Source organism: Grus americana, chromosome 1 (assembly GCF_028858705.1).
Source record: "Grus americana isolate bGruAme1 chromosome 1, bGruAme1.mat, whole genome shotgun sequence".
NCBI lineage: Eukaryota > Metazoa > Chordata > Aves > Gruiformes > Gruidae > Grus > Grus americana.
The window spans coordinates 51,853,621-51,871,327 of NC_072852.1; the positions used below are offsets into that span (position 1 = coordinate 51,853,621).

The following is a 17,707-nucleotide window of genomic DNA, read 5'->3' on the forward strand; positions in this document are numbered from 1 at the left end:
CATATCAAAATTTATTTTAACAGCCGAGCTCTAAGGTCTTGAGCACCGCCTAACATATCTTTTATCTGCAAAGCTGTTTAACTTTTAAAAGCTATGAGCGTCACTACTAAACAACGTGAATATACAATGCAGCTGTTAAGTAGAGATAATATCCTTCTTTATTACATGTTTTTCAAGATCTAAACAAAATCAGTTCTGTCGTATATATTAAAAATGGGAATATATTAAATGAAGAGAGCCCAGATAATTTAATTAACGCTAGACTTGATAACAATTTGACATCTTTGAGAGGACAACACTGAGAATTAGTTTTTGCTTGATATCTGTGTATTGGTTTTTCTTTAGAACACCTCCCATTCTAATCCTTACAGGAAGCACTTCACTGCTTCAGGTTTACACTGTAATTAGTTGTGTTTCCACCCAATGCATCATAACCTACACATGACATCTTCTAAACGCATAAACGACTCCTATTCTCGTCTTCAAGCAAGACTAAGAAAGGAATCCACTAATCTAACGGATGGGTGAACGAAAGTACTAACAGCGCACCATCGTGCAGCCAAACAAAAAATAAGAGCAACTCCCTTAAACACGGGGAGCTCTTGTTTTAAACCAAGAATTTGCCTTGCAGCTCTTTTACCCATAAAATTGGCAGCGGTAAAGAAAAAGGGGGAGAAAGGTGAGGAAAGCACTGAAGTAGGTCTGTTCAAAGCAGCAGCTGGAAAGGCCAGAACTGAACCCTTTCCAGTGTCCCCGCCTCTGCGTGAGGGCTCCAGCCCGTGCGAGCTCGATCAAGGCAGGTATAGCCTTGAAGCAAAGCCGGAGCCTCGCCGCTGACAAACTTTCGCAGCTCCGCGAAAGTCAGACGGAGCGATAACCCAAACCCCGGTGTTGGCTTTCCCGCTAGAAAACCCGGCCCCCGGCGGAGGCTCTTAGCAGGTTTCACCCGCCGCCAGCTCAGCCCCACGCGGAGTGACCCGCTCCGCCGCCGGGCACAAAGTCTCCCCGCCGGCCACGGGAGAGCGGCCAGAGCCGCACGCCGGAAGGCGAGCGGAGAGCCAGGCTCAGCTCCGCGCAGCGCCGGCCTCTGGGGCAGGGACGTGCCCGTATAGCCCCGAGGCGGGGAGGGGGAGCGGGGCGCCCGCAGCGGACCTCGGGGAAGGGCTGCCCCCCGGGACGGCAGCGAGGTGCCCCCTCCACTCGCTCCCCGAGACAGGCGCGCCCAGCCCGCCTCCCTACGCTTCTCCTGGGGTGAGGAGGGGAACGCAGCACCCGGCCCCGCCGCGGCGGTGGGGGAGAGCCGGGCGCAACCGCCCGGCGCCGCCGGGACAAGGAGCGCGGCGGCGGCTCCGGCTCCCGTCCCGCGCCGGCACCACGGGGCAGCCGCGGCGTCCCTCCCTCATCCTCCCCCCACCCCGCGGCGCTGGACCACGCCGGCCGCCACGGGGTGAGGCGAGGCTCTCTGGCCGCGGGAGCACGCCGACTGCCCGCCTGCCGCCGGCCGGGTGGGCGGAAGGGAACCGCCGCTCCCCAAACTTTCCCCGGACACTCACCGGCGGAGCTCATGGTGCTCCCTACGCGCCGCGCCGTTCTCCCCCTCGTCCCTTACGCCACGGCCCCTCTGAGGGCCGAGGAGAAGGAGCCCATTGTTCCCCCGCGCCGCCACCCAGCAGCAGCAGCAGCACCCCCCGTCCGCCGCCGCATAACGCCCCGCGGCTGGCGGCAGAGTGAGCGCCGGCAGCGCTCCCCACCAGCGCCGCCGCCCAGCGGCGCCCCCTGCCGGGCTCGCGCGCCGGCCTGGCCCCGCCTCCCCCCCCGCCCACGAATCAGCACCTCCCACAGGGCGCCCGGAAGCGGGCCCTCACCGTGCCTTCTGGGGGCTGTAGTTCCCCCCGGTGAGGTGGGAGGCAGGGCCGGGCCGGGCGAGGAGGGGAGGGGCCGCCGGCGGCGCGGCGGACTCCGTTTCCCAGAGTGCCCGCAGGGGGTGGCATGGCGGAGAAGGATGACACCGGAGTTTGACGAAGAAGTGGTGTTTGAGGTGGGCGCGGGGGCGACCCGGGGCGGGTTGGGCCCGTGTCTCTCCGCCCCTCGCCGGGGCGTTGCGCCGCGGCCCCCGGGGGCGGCGTGCGCCGGGCGGCCCGAGGTGACCGTTGGGCGTGAGGCGGGCGCAGGGCCCGGCCGGGGGCAGCGCCTGCTACGAGCAACCTGCGGCGGGCGGGGGAGCGGAGGAGGGCGGGAGCCGGCAAGACCGGCAGGTCGGAGCGGTGCTCGCCGGGACCGGCGGGACGGCGTGGGACGTCCCGCGCTGCAGAGCAGCCTGGGGACCAGAGCCGCGCCGCGCCCCTTTGCGCAAGGCCGAGAGCGGGACCGCTGGCGGGAGAGGGAGCCGGGCTGGGGATGGCTCAGCCGGGGGAAGGGGCGATCCTTTGTGCGGCGGCCCGCCTAGTCTGTGCGGGTCGGCGGCTGCCGGGCTGCTTGTCCCCGCGTTTCGGCCTGCCGACGTTGCGATCTCGGTGAGAAGGAAGCGTGGCGGAGCGAGAGGCCCGTGTCGGCGGGTGTTCCCTCAGAGCCGCCTGCGCCGGCCTTTGAGAACCGTTACGTGCTGAGGGCGGGTAAACGGCCGGCCGGGGGGTGCAGAAGGGACAGTGCGTGTGCGAGGCTTCGCACCGCTCTGCTTGCTAATAAATCCTGCTTCTAAATCAGTGTAATTCATGTAAAGGGTACATTTCAGCACACTGTGTGTGTAGTAAGTACTAAAACTACCTTATCTTTCTAGTGTTTGAATTATTTGCAGGATTTACATAAAACCTTTACAGTTGTATTACCTGTCGTCGTAGATAACGGGGCTACAATATCATGCCGGCCTTATATAAAACAACGGTTAAATAGATCTGCTCTTGTAGTTCAGTGCCAAAACCAGACTGGTTTGCAGCAGGTGAATGTAATTGCATCTTCATGGATGGTACACCTGGTTTTGCAGGTGTACAGAGAAAGTGATTATAGAGAAATGCTGTCTTTAAAATGATTAGTTATTATAATAGTAATAATGCTTCCAGTTTTACCAGGACGCAAAAAGCTCCTGGCATAAGGCATGCTTTTTTTCTCAGCTGTGTAAGTACTACCTGTTCATGGCTTTAGTCTGTACCACAAAGTTTTGTGTTTATGCACAAGCAACTTAGAATCCTAACAATAAAATCTGTTCTTTATATTGCTACTAAGTTAAATCACTTCCTTTAATAACATAAATCCATGGTGAGAATTTATTTCGTGGGTGGAAATGCAGAGGGCAGGCATGACTTCTTCAGTAAAAGTGATACTTGTTTTACAGTTCTAGAGTTCTTCAATTCATACAGCAGTTACTGTTTTGATTGAAGAAGTTCTGCTGCATAGGGAGTAAAAGATTTTCCTGCATGTGCATATGCACTTCACTGTTTTCTTTGCATTTTGGGAATGGATTTCCGTCACTAGTAAAGGCTCTTTGATGCATTACTCTATCCAGTATGTGTGTATATATACACACATACAGGTATACCGAGTGACATAGGAATGTATCTTTTGTATATTAGAGCATCAGATAAGCAACAGTAGGAAAAATAGAGAAGTTTTTCTGGTTCGTTGATTGGTTGGGGTGCAAATCTGGGTGAGATACCCAGGTACCTTGAAATACGCGCAAAAATTATCTTCAGAAGTGCTCAGCAGGGTTCATACTCTTGTAAAATGAAGGCTCCACAGAGAATTACAGGCATACTCCACACAGATGAGCCAGAAATGAGAATTAGCAAGGAGCCGAAAAGTATTTGGGTAGTTCATGCTACAATGTATTTATTTTTTAATTACCGTTTTAATTTTTTCTCAGGCCCCAAACTCTCCCCCTTAATTATTTGTGGTTTCTGGTAAGCAACTACATTTTTTCTGCACCTCAGTAGGTCATTTCCCATGTTGTTCTTCAGCAGTCACTGTTGCAAGGAGGTCTTCAGCGTTTAGACCAGCTTACTGTGAGCAGCTGTTTTTTCTGTGCATTTGGAGCTCTTGCAAACAAAATATCGGTCAATATTATAAGCTGTACTGGTGTGCTAGCAAATTCATAATCGGGAAAGACGTGGTTCTTCATGTTTTTCATACCCAACAGAATGGGTAGGAGAGGAAAGAGAAGCACATGGGGTATACTTCACCTGCTCCTCATCACAGTTATGCCCAGTGTTATTTTCTGCACGTTTTTCAGGTCATAGGTCTGTCCAACAGGCCCTGAATACATTAATGACAGCTGTCTGCATTACAAATTTTGCAGCATCAAACAGATAATGGCCCGCTGATAGATATTTATGAGCTTCCAAGGACCGATCATTTTTCTCACTATCAAAGTATCTTTTATATTAATGAATCTCTGAAGGAAGGGAAGCACAAACATGGCATCACTGCCCTGGGAAAGCAGTGTTTTCCATTCAGTTCAAGAGCCATGGCAGATCATTGTGACTGAACAATAATGAATGATGGGCAGTTTACTCTACCCCGTAAGTGCTGCCATACTCTATCCAGTTTATAAATGAATTCTTACAGCAGCCAGCCATTTTCATTCACCAACTGCATAGTCCTCAGCACTTCAGTTCTTGCATTTGTTATAACCAGTTGCTCTTGTAATTAAAATGCTACAAATATTGAGGGGGAAGTAACAGAACCGAAGAAACACAGAGGTGCCCTTAGTATCCTTGGCCAGCAGTGTGTCAAATGAAAAATTGTTGCAGTGTAGAGCAGATTGTACTAAAAAATGGAGGAACTATGAATTACATTCTTTATTAATGTCTGTCTGAATTTATTAAGGGAGATCATGAGATAGGAAATTTGATCTTAAGTTACTTAAGTTTTTACAAAATAAGCTAGAAGACAGAATTCTGTAGTTACAGTGTAGTGTGCACTGCAGCTACTGTGTACCCCAGAGTCCTCTGGAAAATTGCAGTGTTTTGTGTATTTTGATATGAGACTGGAATTGTGTTAAGTTTTTTTGTTGTTGTTTGGACATCGACATCTCCTCCTTGTTTTCTTTTTCATCTTTTAATGTATAAATTAAAGAAACTCCTTGTTCAAACTGGCTAAATTTCTGCATCATTATTCCAGTGGGAGGACTGTGTCAGAACTTCATTGCTTTGATAGTTAATAAGTGCCATCTAATTTCTGACTTGAAATTTATTGATGGCCACTTCATCCCTACTTGCACTTCTAATATTGTCCGTTAGCGTATATAGTTCTTATATTTCTCTAGAATTTACCTCTCCTAATGTATTCATAGAAAACAATATTATCCTGGCTAAGGATTTTGCTAAACTGAATAATCCAATATATTTTAGCTTCCTGTCACAAAACAGGTTTTCAGGTGTTCTTCATTTTTTTGTTTGGTTTTTTGGTTTGTTTGCTTAGGTTTTTGGGGTTGTTTACATCTACTTCAGTTTGAGTTCGTCTTTCTTACTGGGATCTTGTACAACTATTTTCACTTGCTTCTGCTGGGAATACTTTGTTTCTTACACCCTAGGCCTACAGACAACTTTTTCAAGTCTTCATACTGTTCAAGTCTTCATACTGAGTCTCCTTCTCTGGAGATATTCAAAACCCGCCTGGGTGCAATCCTGTGCAACATGCTCTAAGTGATCCTGCTGTAGCAGGGGGGTTGGACTAGATGATCTCTAGAGGTCCCTTCCAACCCCTGTGAATCTGTGATGTGATAGGGTAGCCACTCATGTCTGTCCTTATTTTTATCAACAGCTTCCACATTACTGGAGAGTTTGTTTTTATTAGTCCCTCTGCGTAGGGTCTTGCTGTTGTCTACTGTTAAATTGCGTGCCATTGTCAGTACCCACTCAAGGTCATCCAGTTCTTTTTGTATGATGTTTCAATCTTTTTCTGCATATATGATGTTACTTGGTATTATTGGGAAATTGCATGAGCGTGCTTTTTTAATATAAGGTTAACTAAGGAAAATTCATAAGCTTTGACCAAAGACTCATTCTTTAGGAACTCCATTAGTAACCACCTTCTGATCTGATAGCTTTCCATAACCCACTTTTGTCTCTGCCATCTACATATTTGGTTCCTTTCCCATCTTTTTCATCTTGACTGATATGGCACAGTATCAAAAGTCCATACTCCATATGGCACAGTATAAAAAGTCCATATAAACTTCCTGCATTTCCTTTATCTAGAAAAATTAGCTGTCTTGTTAAAGAAAGATGTCGAGTGAGTTTGGCACAATCTACCTCTGGTGAACCCATGTGATATCTTCTTTGATGATCATCTGTTTTCTTCTTTGGCTTTGAATTTTGCAAGCAAGAATAATTATTCTCAGTAGCATGCTGGCTCTTGATCATATTCATAGGCCTGACATATTCCTGGTTGCTTTTTTCTCCTTGTAAATATAGGCACTATGTTTTGCCTTTTTCCACTTTTGAGTTTATAGATTTATTAAAAATCCTTTCTGCTGGATCTTTGATCTCCTGTGCCCATTCTTTCAGAACACTGGGATGAAGGTGATCCAAACACTGCTCTTTGAGTGCATTTTCGGCTCCTGATTTCTGCTTCCAGCTAAGTAATTTGTCCTATATTTTAATGAGCTTGTGCAAGTCTGGCTTTTTACATTTGAATAGATATTAAAGCTGTTGTCATGGTTTAACCCGGCAGGCAGCTAAAACAACCACACAGCTATTCACTCACTCCCCCCCTCCCAGTGAGATGGGGGAGAGAATTGAAAATGGAAAACAAGTAAAACTCGTGGGTTGAGATAAAGACAGTTTAATAGGATAGAAAAAGAATATGATGATGATGATAATAATAAAAAAAATATACAAAACAAGTGATGAGCAGCACAGTTTCTCACCACCTGAAGTTGATGCTCAACAAGACCCCAAGCTGCCCTGTCTCCCGACCCACCCCCCAGTTATATACAGAGCATGACATCATATGATATGGAATATCCCTTTGGCCAGTGTGGGTCAGCTGTCCTGGCTGTGTCCCCTCGCAGCTTCTTGGGTGCCTCCCACCTTCCTCTTGGCAGGCCAGTATGAGAAGCTGAAAAGCACCTGACTGCCTGGCAACAACTAAAAATTTCAGTGTGTTATCAACATTATTCTCATCCTAAATCCAAAACACAGCACTATACCAGCTGCTAGGAAGAAAATTAACTCTATCCCTTCAGAAACCAGGACAGCTGTGCTCACAAAATCAAAGAATGGTTGAGGTTGGAAGGGACCTCTGGAGCTCATCTGGTCCAATGCTCCTGCTCTAGCAGGGCCACCTGGGCCGGTTGCCCAGGACCATGACCAGATGGCTTTTGAGTATCTCCAAGAATGGAGACTCCACAACCTCTCTGGGCAACCTGTGCCAGTGTTCGGTCACCCTCACAGTGAAAAAGTGTTTCCTGATGTTCAGAGGGAACCCCGTGTGTTTCAGTTTGTGCCCATTGCCTCTGGTCCTGTCACCGGACTCCACTGGAAAGAGCCTGGCTCTGTCCTCTTTGCACCCTCCCTTCGGGTATGTGTATACATTGAGGAGATCCCCCTGAGCCTTCTCTTCTCCAGGCTGAACAGTCCCAGCTCTCTCAGCCTTTCCTCATGTGTAAGATGCTCCTTCCTTCAGGTTCACCCATTGCTGGAACCTAATCCCAGAAAGTCTTCCAGACTCTGTCAGCTATATGGCTCTGGTGGAAGGATTGGAGCTGACTTTTTGTTGTTTCCCATTTTAATGCTGTGTTTGCAGAAGAAAGTTAATCCATGCAAGATTTTTCACCAGATTGCACAAAAAAATGAGATTTTGACACCCACAGTGTCAAACTGTCACCACCGTAGATTTTTAAGGACTTTTTCATACACAATGTTTGAAATATAAACATTTGTATGTAGAATTCTGTAAAATATAGTACTGAATTAATTTAATTGCTGTAAACATATTTTTTTTTAATTTTAATTAGTAAAGAAAGCTTTCCTCACTTGAGACATTGTTTTAATTGACTCATGAGTTTTGTGCCATTCCTACAACCAGTTCTGTCCATATTATTTACATAATGTTGCAATTCACTAGCTATTTCAGTACTAATGGGTTAAAGAATAGCCCCAGTAAAGGCTGGCTGAGCATCATGATGGTAGTGTCACTGTTGAATCTGATCTTTTATTCTTAGATCTAGAGGATCTGATCACCAATATGACTCCAGGCTTTTAAATTTGGGATTTATTGTTTGTCCCATTAGCAAACCCAGACTGAAAAATACAACATAAATTGTATATGTGATCTTTCCCAACTTCAAATTTTATTTTGTGCAAATGGGAGAATAATACCAAATAACAAAATGAGACTTTCTTTGGCTAACCTATCTGCATCGAATCTCAGAATCCATACTAATCTGTATTTAAAAAGAAAACAAGATAGGGATGAATGCAGAGTGTCAAAAATCTCATGTCCAAATGCAAAAGTTTACATCAATGTAAAATACTGAACACAGCTCTACTGAACCTAGAATTGTAACCCACACACTCAGAACAAAGATTTTGAACATGTATCAGGTGCTCTCATTTCTCAGCCAGCCCTTGCTCAAGCAGTCATCTTCCCATCATTGGGGGAAAATATGCACAGAAATGGAATTACCCTTTCCAGAGTTTGGAGGCTCATGGTCTGCATTCTTTGTCTTCTTGCTGTAGTGGATGAAGCTAGTGTGAAAAATGAGTCCTGAAAACAGTAAAGTGCTTTACAAACAGCATGCCATCCTGAGAGAAGGGAACCACCAGGGCTCAGCCGAGCTGGCAACTACGTGGCACCGTGTCTGGCCGGTGTCGGGGGGAGGTAGGAATGGTGGAGTCCATGTAGGAGGGACGAGGGACAAAAGTGCTTGGGAAATATTGGGCAACATCATAATGCGTTCAAATGTCAGGTTCAGAAAGACAACTCTCACTGCTTATTTAGGCAACAAGCCAAGATGCTGCTTGGTGCTGAGAGACATGGAGGATACTTACTTATAATGTTCTGATACGCAGATTTCTGTAAGGCTCCAGAGAGATTCCAGCAAGAGGCACCACCGTTTCCCAGCATAATACAACTATATTCAGAACAGCTAAATCTCAGCATAGTACAGCTATATTCAGAACAGCCTTTAGCTGATGCGTTCTCTGCATGCCCTCAGTAGTAACACATGTCTAAAATATGGTATTTCTTTGCTTAGAATACTGATGCATCACTAAATGGAGATGTTCAAATCCTCATCTGAACCTTTTTAAACCAGATGTAGCTTTTATCAAAACACCTAGTGATGTTTGTTTTCACAAATGCTTTCTCCACACAAATTGAGCTGTTCTAACATTATTTTGTTTAAAAAATGAAACAAAACCAAATGAAAACTCCAGGAAACCTACCCTCAGAAACTTTTCGTTGTGATGAACATTTTAAGTCACATTAATTCAAAGACCTGAAAACCTTAGGACTTCCAAAGTAATGTGATTTTTGTCAAGCATCGGGCTTATAAATGTTGTATTCTAAAAAAAAATCTCAAACATTATAAATTAGGAAGAACAAGCAGCTGAAAAAGAACATTCACACAACTTCAATGGTAGTGTCAGTAATGCTCCCTCAACAGGATTTTTCTCACCGAATATTGGGTGGCCTAAAGATGTAGTACTCTCATTTTATACATATGCATGAAATAAAGCCAGTTTTAAATACACAGTTCTGTCAAAACCACAGTTCACTTGTCATTCTGATGAACTGGTTCTGAGACTGCACATCATCTGCCTGAAGTGTGGGCTGTTGCCGGAAGAGGTGTTCAGGCTTCACTCCTCTTTTCTGGTTTATTCCCATCCTCTTCCTTATGCTGGCACCTGGATTTGTGGGTGATGCTGTAAGCTGACTCAGGAGACTGATTAGACTATAAACTAACCTGGCTAAGAAGGGGAATAAAAGATGGATTTTGCTCTTTTTTACAATCAGATCCTTGTTTCATCTCACCATTTGGCTGTATAAATATTACCATTAGTGTTCTGAAATGGTACTACAGCTTTCATCTGTACCCACTGGTAATGGCAGATCAAATTGACCATGTAAATGCAGCCTGGGGAGATATCTCTGCTGCAAATTGCAGTGTACTGTAGAGGCACCTGGACTAGTGATGAATGGACTATTTCAGATATTTTGCTTCTCAGCAGTCTGCTAAGAGGAAGGGGAGGACAGGCTGTGCTCTTTCTCATCGCATGACTGAGAGGCAGGTGATACCAGAGAGAAAAGAAAAGAAACTGCAAGCTTAAAACTGTGTAAGGAACAGTCTGGTTGTTGCAGAGGCCAAGTAAACTCATCAGGTGTTTTTGAATAACACTAATGTTGTATCTGAATGGATAAAGTATTATACGGGCTGTATGATATGTGAACCCATATTGCCTTTATTATTTTTAATAGAAAATTTGAAGACAAAAGTACATGATGATCCATAGTAAATATTGAGGTCTATTGGTCCAAAAATTTTTTAATCCTCCTCTATATTAATTACTCTGGGGTCATGTTTACAAGAGGGTTAATACTGCAGTACTGCTCTCACAACTTGAAGTCATGAATCAACTTCCTTGAGACGCTTGAATAAAAAAAATAACTCTTTTAGGCTTTATAATGTGACCGTCTCTTTTGTTTCTTGGGTGCTTTTTACTTGAGTAAAGATGTTTGCCTGCAGTGTGTTGTCATTAGGAGTCAGAATTAACGTGATTTATAATGGATAAACAAGTTAGAATCACAGAATGGTTTGGGTTGGAAGGGACCTCAAAGATCATCTAGTTCCAACCCCCCTGCCATGGGCAGGGACACCCTCCACTAGACCACGTTGCCCAAAGCTCCATCCAGCCTGGCCTTAAACACTTCCAGGCATGGGGCCTCCACAACTTCTCTGGGCAACCTGTTCCAGTGTCTCACCATGCTCACAGTAAAGAATTTCTTTCTAACATCTAATCTAAATCGACCCTCCTTCAGCTTAAACCCATTACCCCTCATCCTATCACTACACTCCCTGATAAACAGTCCCTGACCATCTTTCCTGTAGGCCCCTTCAGGTACTGGAAGGCTGCAATTAGATCTCCCCAGAGCCGCCTTTTCTCCAGGCTGAACAATCCCAACTCTCTCAGCCTGTCCTCATAGGAGAGATCCTCCAGCCCTTTGATCATCTTCATGGCCCTCCTCTGGACTCGCTCAACAAGTCCATGGGCGCAGTACTCCAGGTGGGATCTCATGAGAGCAGAGTAGAGGGGCAGAATCACATCCCTCGACCTGCTGGTCACGCTGATTTTGATGCAGCTCAGGATACAGTTGGCTTTCCGGGCTGCAGGCGCACACTGCCGGCTCCTGTTGAGCTTTTCGTCAATCAACACCCCAAAGTCCTTCTCCTCAGGGCTGCTCTCAATCCATTCTCTGCCTAGCTTGTAGTTGTGCTTGGGATTGTGCCATCCCATGTGCAGGACCGTGCACTTGGCCTTGTTGAACTTCATGTGGTTTGCATGGGCCCATCTCTCAAGCCTGTCAAGGTCCCGCTGGATGGCATCCCTTCCCTCCAGCGTGTTGACTGCTCCACACAGCTTGGTGTCGTCAGCAAACTTGATGAGGGTGCACTCGATCTCATTGTCCATGTTGCCAACAAAGATGTTAAACAGTGCGAGTCCCAATACCGACCCCTGAGGAACGGCACTTGTCACTGTTCTGTGCTCGGACATTGAGCTGTTGACCACAACTCTCTGAGTGTGACCATCCAGCCAATTCCTTATCCACTGAGTGGCCCATCTGTCAAATCCATGTCTCTCCAATTTAGAGACAAGGATGTCATGCGGGACAGTGTCAAATGCTTTGCACAAGTCCAGGCAGATGACATCAGTTGCATTTCCCTTATCCACCAATGCTGTAACCCCATCATAGAAGGCCACCAAGTTTGTCAGGCACGATTTGCCCTTAGTGAAGCCCTGTTGACTGTCACCAATCACCTCCTTACTTTCCATGTGCCTGAGCATAGTTTCCAGGAGGATCTGCTCCATGATCTTACCAGGCACAGAGGTGAGACTGACTGGTCTATAGTTCCCCAGGAAGTTAATTCTTTGGAGCTGGTGTTTTAAAGAGGTTTCCAGAATGTTTCAGAAATACTCCACTAGTTTACCAGTCAGATGCATTACTTTCATTAATTTAGTTTTGAATGTAAGTGAAGGGTAAAATCCATGAGTTGTTAGTAACTAGTATAAACCAAACTCTTTTTCCCGGATCAACCTAGTCTGATGACCTGCATGATCAGTGACTTCCCACCCAAAGCTCCAGGTACAGAGCTTGGCTGGCCTGGTACCCTCTCCTCCAGGGAAAGTCACGTTCACTACCTTTAATTGGAGTTTTTCAGGTATTTTTCATCTCTGTCCTTGTCAGAAAGATGCTGCTCAGCTTTTCACCTGTGTTTGCAGGTCCACTTTTGAGTGGGTAAATAATCCGGGGCTCTCAGTGAGTTTCAGGGCTTTGTCTAATACGTAATATTTCTTTCTAAGACTTTTCCACAATGGCAGCAATGTGCAACCACCTGCTGAAAATGCAAAGGAAAGAGCTTTCCCTTGCACTGATCCAGTGATACGGAAATATCCACAGGCTATAAAACTTTCTTAACTCTTCAGGACACGTGGGTGCATGCAGAGTTAGATATATATTGCACATCAGAAAATATCCGAGAACAGTAATAGATTAATGGCTTCAAAGTAGTTCTTGGCGCCTGCTTCTAAATCAGATGATACAGTAGTGCGGGAGAAACCAAGGTCTACGCTCCTGTAGCGGTGAAAGCAGAATAGGAAATTTAAATGACTCTTTCACTGCCTTGAAGTCATTGTCTAATATTAGCCCTGTCAGTGCCTGGCTCTTTGTCAGTCGGAGCACAGGAGGAGGTGGTTACCAGCCAGGAGAATATGACCAAGGCTTTTAAATACTGTTGCTTGGAAAGTCTTATTAGTGGCTGCATATAAGATCGATGTGCAATAATTCTTTCAAGCAGTATCTTTTTAAAAGCCTTTAGCGATCTGTCATCCTTGTTTCCCTCCCCCCCAGTTAGAAAGCCACATTAGTCAGGAGAAATCGCATGGTCCTGGGAAGTTTCAAACTGCATCCGCTGATGCTGTCAGGAAAATGCTACTGTGCAGGGGCACAGGTGCAATTACACTGACGGCTGCTTCTCATCCTCGGCTCGGGTCATCCTGGAGGGACAAGTGGAAAGAAACGGGGAGGTGGGTGAGATTCTGTCAGGTGCATGGGAGCAGTACCGAAGAGAAAAATGGAACACCCTCTTCCAGGAGACAAAAATCGCGCTGTCTGTGAGTGTTAGCTCAACTTCAAATCTGTGTTTTGGGGCTGGGGGGGGAGGGGGGGGATTTTTTCAATACTGGGTATTTTGTTCTGAGTTTAGCCACCTGTTCAGCATATCTTAACCTTTGCTGTCACCGTGGTAGAAATGTTTAATCTTTTTTTTTTCATTTTTTATTTTTTAAGCTCATAATTCATAACTTGTAATTATTTTGGAGGTGGTTTAAGCTCCCACAATGTTTTTGGCGTATTGGAAACCTCAGCTTTGGAAAAACATATCTATATTTTAAGAAGAGATCTTTAAACCTCTTATTTTGTGCAATGGCATTAAATATTACTTTTAAGGTTAACCTGCTCCATTAGCTATGGTTGCAAACTAGAGCAGGGGGTTTACTAGGTAGTAAATTTTATCATAGTAAAGAACATTGGGTGTGGGAAGCCCCTGTCTCTAGTGGAGAAATCCTGAGTCATTTACTTCATGATGCATCAGCAAAAATAATTTGGGTGTGGCTTTGATTTTTCAGCTGCTATTGTAACAAGGCTATGAAAGCTAACAGTGTCTTAATCTGATTTGTGATTACAAAGGTTTTTCTCAGAATACACACAAAATGCCTCATGTATTAAAGTGCAATATCTGTGCTTGCAAGGCTGCAATAGATGTAAGTACTTGAATGGACATGTATCAAAGTAAGCTCTTTTCCCAAGCTAAGGACTCCTCTACTGTAACAACCTATCCATCACATAGCAGTAGGCAATGTTATATATGTTTGATTATCTTTTAATGTTTGGTTTGGTTTTGATTATTTTTTTTAATTTATTTGTACTGTAGGCTTAGAGTTGCAAACACGATGTTTAGTCTTCAGTTCAGGTGATGTTTTTTTCTAATCAGGTCAGTACTGTATGGCAAGTGGCATTAAAGTAAGCGTTGGGAAAGGGTTAAAGAACAAAATTGTTCTTTAATCCTGCATAATGTATCTTGGGTTTAGAATGAGACTCAACCACTTTCAACAGTGAAAAAAGGAGAGTTGTGATTAAACATATGTGTGTGAGTGAAATAATTTTAGTAGTGTGGATCTAAAATAAATATGCTTGGGGATTTTCTTTCTCTATTCTGGAAATGATGGAAATGGGAGCTTGTATAAACCTATACTATACTATAAATGTCTAATTACAATTTAATGGCTTTGCAGTATGACTGACTGTAGTGAATTAGAAAAGTCATAGAAAGATAAGTGGGTTTTTTGTTGTCAATCTCTGCCGAGTCCGCAGAAACCCGTAATTCTTAAAATTTCCAACAAGTATATTCCTACTCAGTATATCAATTGTTTCAGACTACCTTGCTTCACTGATTAATAAGATTTTCCATGTATAATCAGTATGAAGTACACTAAAGAATAATGGCATTTTCTCTTTTGTCTTTCCTGGAACTGTTTACCATTTCCAGCACACATTTTGGACAAGTAGCATAATAAAAAAAATGCCCTGGCTGTAAATGTAATGCCCATCTCTTGTATCTAGGTGGTCTCAGAGAGTGACTTAGAAGAAGAAACTTAGAAGAAACTTCAGAAATAAATAGAGCATATTGCTGAAAAACCCCATCTTGGTATCCTCACTTACTTTAGATGAAATTTCCCATCAGTAACTGGTAGTATGATGGTAACATAACAATAAGCTGAATTATTAATTTTTTTTCCTTCTCTACTTTGTAAATGATTCATTACCATGTCGTTCTACCAACCACAACTAGAAATAAATAAACAAACCTGACTGTCAAACATGAGTAACACTAACTAGTCTACTTATTATTTATGTTGAGAGTGGTTGAAAGTAAAGATTCAAAAATAAATGGAAATAGATTCCTCTAGAATAATATGATGATGTATTAATAGGAAGATGAGATTTTGTATTTTAAACTTCCTTTTCATGCCATCCACTGAAACAATCTTGCTGTCCCTTTACCTCACATGCTAACATAAATGCTTTCTCTCAAGTCTAAATCATATTTTTTAAAAATTACAACCTATTACTACTTGCAAGGATAAACTTTCTGATATGTCCTGAATTTCTTAAACTAGAAGCATAGTATCTATAATATATGCAGAAATGTAAAATCAGTTTCTCTGGGTTTGGTTTTTTTGTTGGGTTTGTTGTGGGTTTTTTTAATGTTGGACTGTTGAAAAAAGGAATGCACGAATTTTGGGCAAAGAAAATTAAAAGGACAAAAGGCAGACCCTTCCTATTTTCCCCAACCAAGAAGGAGATTTTTTAAATATTATCATGGCATTTGTAGGTGAAAACAGCTGAGCCTGACAATGCTGATGAACAACAGTGTGAATTGAAATGAATGAACTTTTCTCACAGTTAGAAGTGCATGTGCAAGAGTATGTGCATGTCTCTGATCTTTTTTATGGGAAAGAAGGCATTTAGGAGTGAGAGGTTTGGGTAAGAATGTAAGCTAGAAATTCAGAGCTATAATTTGTGGGACATCAGACACATTATGAGATTTAATTATTGTTTTTAAAGCTTTGTGAAGATGAAAAATGCTTTGTAAGCATTAAGTATAATACTTCTCTCATATTGAAACAAGCAGTATATAGAATAGGATATTTTAATGTTGTCATTGCAATTCTGTAGTGCATAATTAATAATTTTCTGATTATTTGGTAATATTGGAACTTTTGTGTGAATGTTCATATACATAAAATCTACCCTTTGACTTTTTTTAAATTCCTTTACTGGATTTTCTAGCTATTATTTACATATGTCATGAGAGAAATTTGCTATAGACTGTGGGAGATATCCACAGCGAGTTATACAGACCACACAGCTTTATAAGTGACAGGCTTGTCAGGATCATTTAAAATTGGGCAGTATCTAGGGCATGAAATATAATAAATAAATAAATAGTGTATATTTTTATGTTAGCATAAGCCATACTTAGCATGTATGCCATCAGTGATATTTCTAATAGAAGAAGACTGTGATCTTCAAATTTTCTGAGCAAAATGTAAAGCTGAGTGTGCTACACAAGAGACCTTACTCTTAATGGAAGAATTTTATGATCAGTTCATTAAGGTTCTTAATAATCTGATTTCACAAGGGCCTCAGCCCACTTCTTATTCAGTGCTTTCTTTACCCACATCTTACATGCTTCTAATGGATTCAGAATGGGGATCAATGGTGGGTTTACTTACAGCAGAAGGGATTTTAGTCACAGCAGAGCTTTTGGTCATTTAAGTTAATAAGAACTGAGATTTTTCCAAAGTGCATTTAAGTTCCACTAAAAATATTTTAGAAAAAAATGGGAAAGAAAAAGCATTTGGAGCCAGAGAAATGTTTTAGAGGAGGATCATTGTAGCCTGAGCACTTTCTGAGAAACTGAAAGAAGAGAAACCTTATCTACTTGAAGGAATAAATTATAAACATTCAAGTTAAATTTTAATTAATTACCATTTGCTACCTCAGTAGTCAGCAAACTGATTTCCAGTTCTGAGCAGTGATAAATAATTGCAAATCTACCCATAATGAGAACCTGTAAAAGCCTTCAAAAAGTTAATCAGAAGGAATTTGTGTAAAACTAGTAAGGTGCCTTTATTCTACCTTGATTACAAGAACAAATAAAATATTCATCCTAGCTAGGGGCTAAAGTTTCATTAACATTTGGAGAGGTGATATATAATTTTTTACTACTTCTTTAGAGTAGAAAATGTACTAATTATAGTTAGATGGAAGATTTTGATGTTGCCAAACACCCAGTAAGAGGGAATAACTGGACATTCTGACATCTGTGCAATATTTCACTTACTAAATGTAGCATTCAGGATGTTAGCTAATTCTCTCTGTCTTCAGTGGACAGTCTCTGTCTCTGTCTCTCTCTGCCTTCCTTCATCCATTTTTGTGAGGAAATGGAACCAATCTAAACAGCATTAGACGGGTTTTCTTGTTTAGCTTTTAGAAAATTATCTCATCATGGACCCTGATGCGAGGTGCACCCTGAGATACTAGTGGAAAACTCCTTGGTATATTTGGGTTATTTTGCTAGCTGTCTGTATGTAGGTGAGTACCAATAACGTACAAGAATAGTCATGTGTCACGTGATGGCTGGCCTTGCCTGTGACAAGTATGATCAAGATGATGGTCAAGATGACGGACAAGTCTGCCAAGAGCCTAGATACCATTTCCTTGGAGTCCAGCCTGGAGCAAGCATCAGAACTATGATTTTGAAGAAACCATTCTCTGTTCACCCACTTTTTTGTCTATGCGTCTTCATCTATGGGGAAAATTCTGGCTGGTTCTGACTGAAACTTCCATGCTACCCTAAAGCCTCTCATGTGGAGATGTTCAGGTTGTTCCAGGTGTGCTGGCAGTGCGCAGCCGGGTTCTGTATGAA

The 17,707-nt window shown here is 43.3% G+C and overlaps 2 protein-coding genes across 9 annotated transcripts in view; one reads left to right on the plus strand and one right to left on the minus strand.

Moving 5' to 3' along the window:
- The window catches only part of FGD6 (FYVE, RhoGEF and PH domain containing 6), a 72,547-nt gene extending 70,798 nt beyond the window's left edge, over window positions 1-1,749 (minus strand). For 2 of the 3 annotated variants that reach the window (XR_008577915.1, XR_008577916.1), the window contains exon 1: window positions 1,554-1,709. Coding sequence is in view for 1 of the 3 variants with exons in the window: in XM_054832364.1 (XP_054688339.1) it covers window positions 1,554-1,566 (13 nt within the window). In the remaining 2 variants the exon portion in view is untranslated. Of the gene's footprint in view, window positions 1-1,553 lie in introns of all 3 variants that reach the window. The other variant, XM_054832364.1, reaches the window with a different exon arrangement.
- A 175-nt stretch (window positions 1,750-1,924) lies between these two features.
- Window positions 1,925-17,707, plus strand: part of VEZT (vezatin, adherens junctions transmembrane protein) — a 66,956-nt gene continuing 51,173 nt past the window's right edge. For 5 of the 6 annotated variants that reach the window (XM_054832583.1, XM_054832675.1, XM_054832763.1 and 2 more), the window contains exon 1: window positions 1,925-2,038. In XM_054832583.1, coding sequence (XP_054688558.1) covers window positions 2,003-2,038 — 36 coding nt within the window. In that variant the 5' untranslated portion in view covers window positions 1,925-2,002. Of the gene's footprint in view, window positions 2,039-12,446; window positions 13,329-17,707 lie in introns of those variants that run through there. The other variant, XM_054833026.1, reaches the window with a different exon arrangement.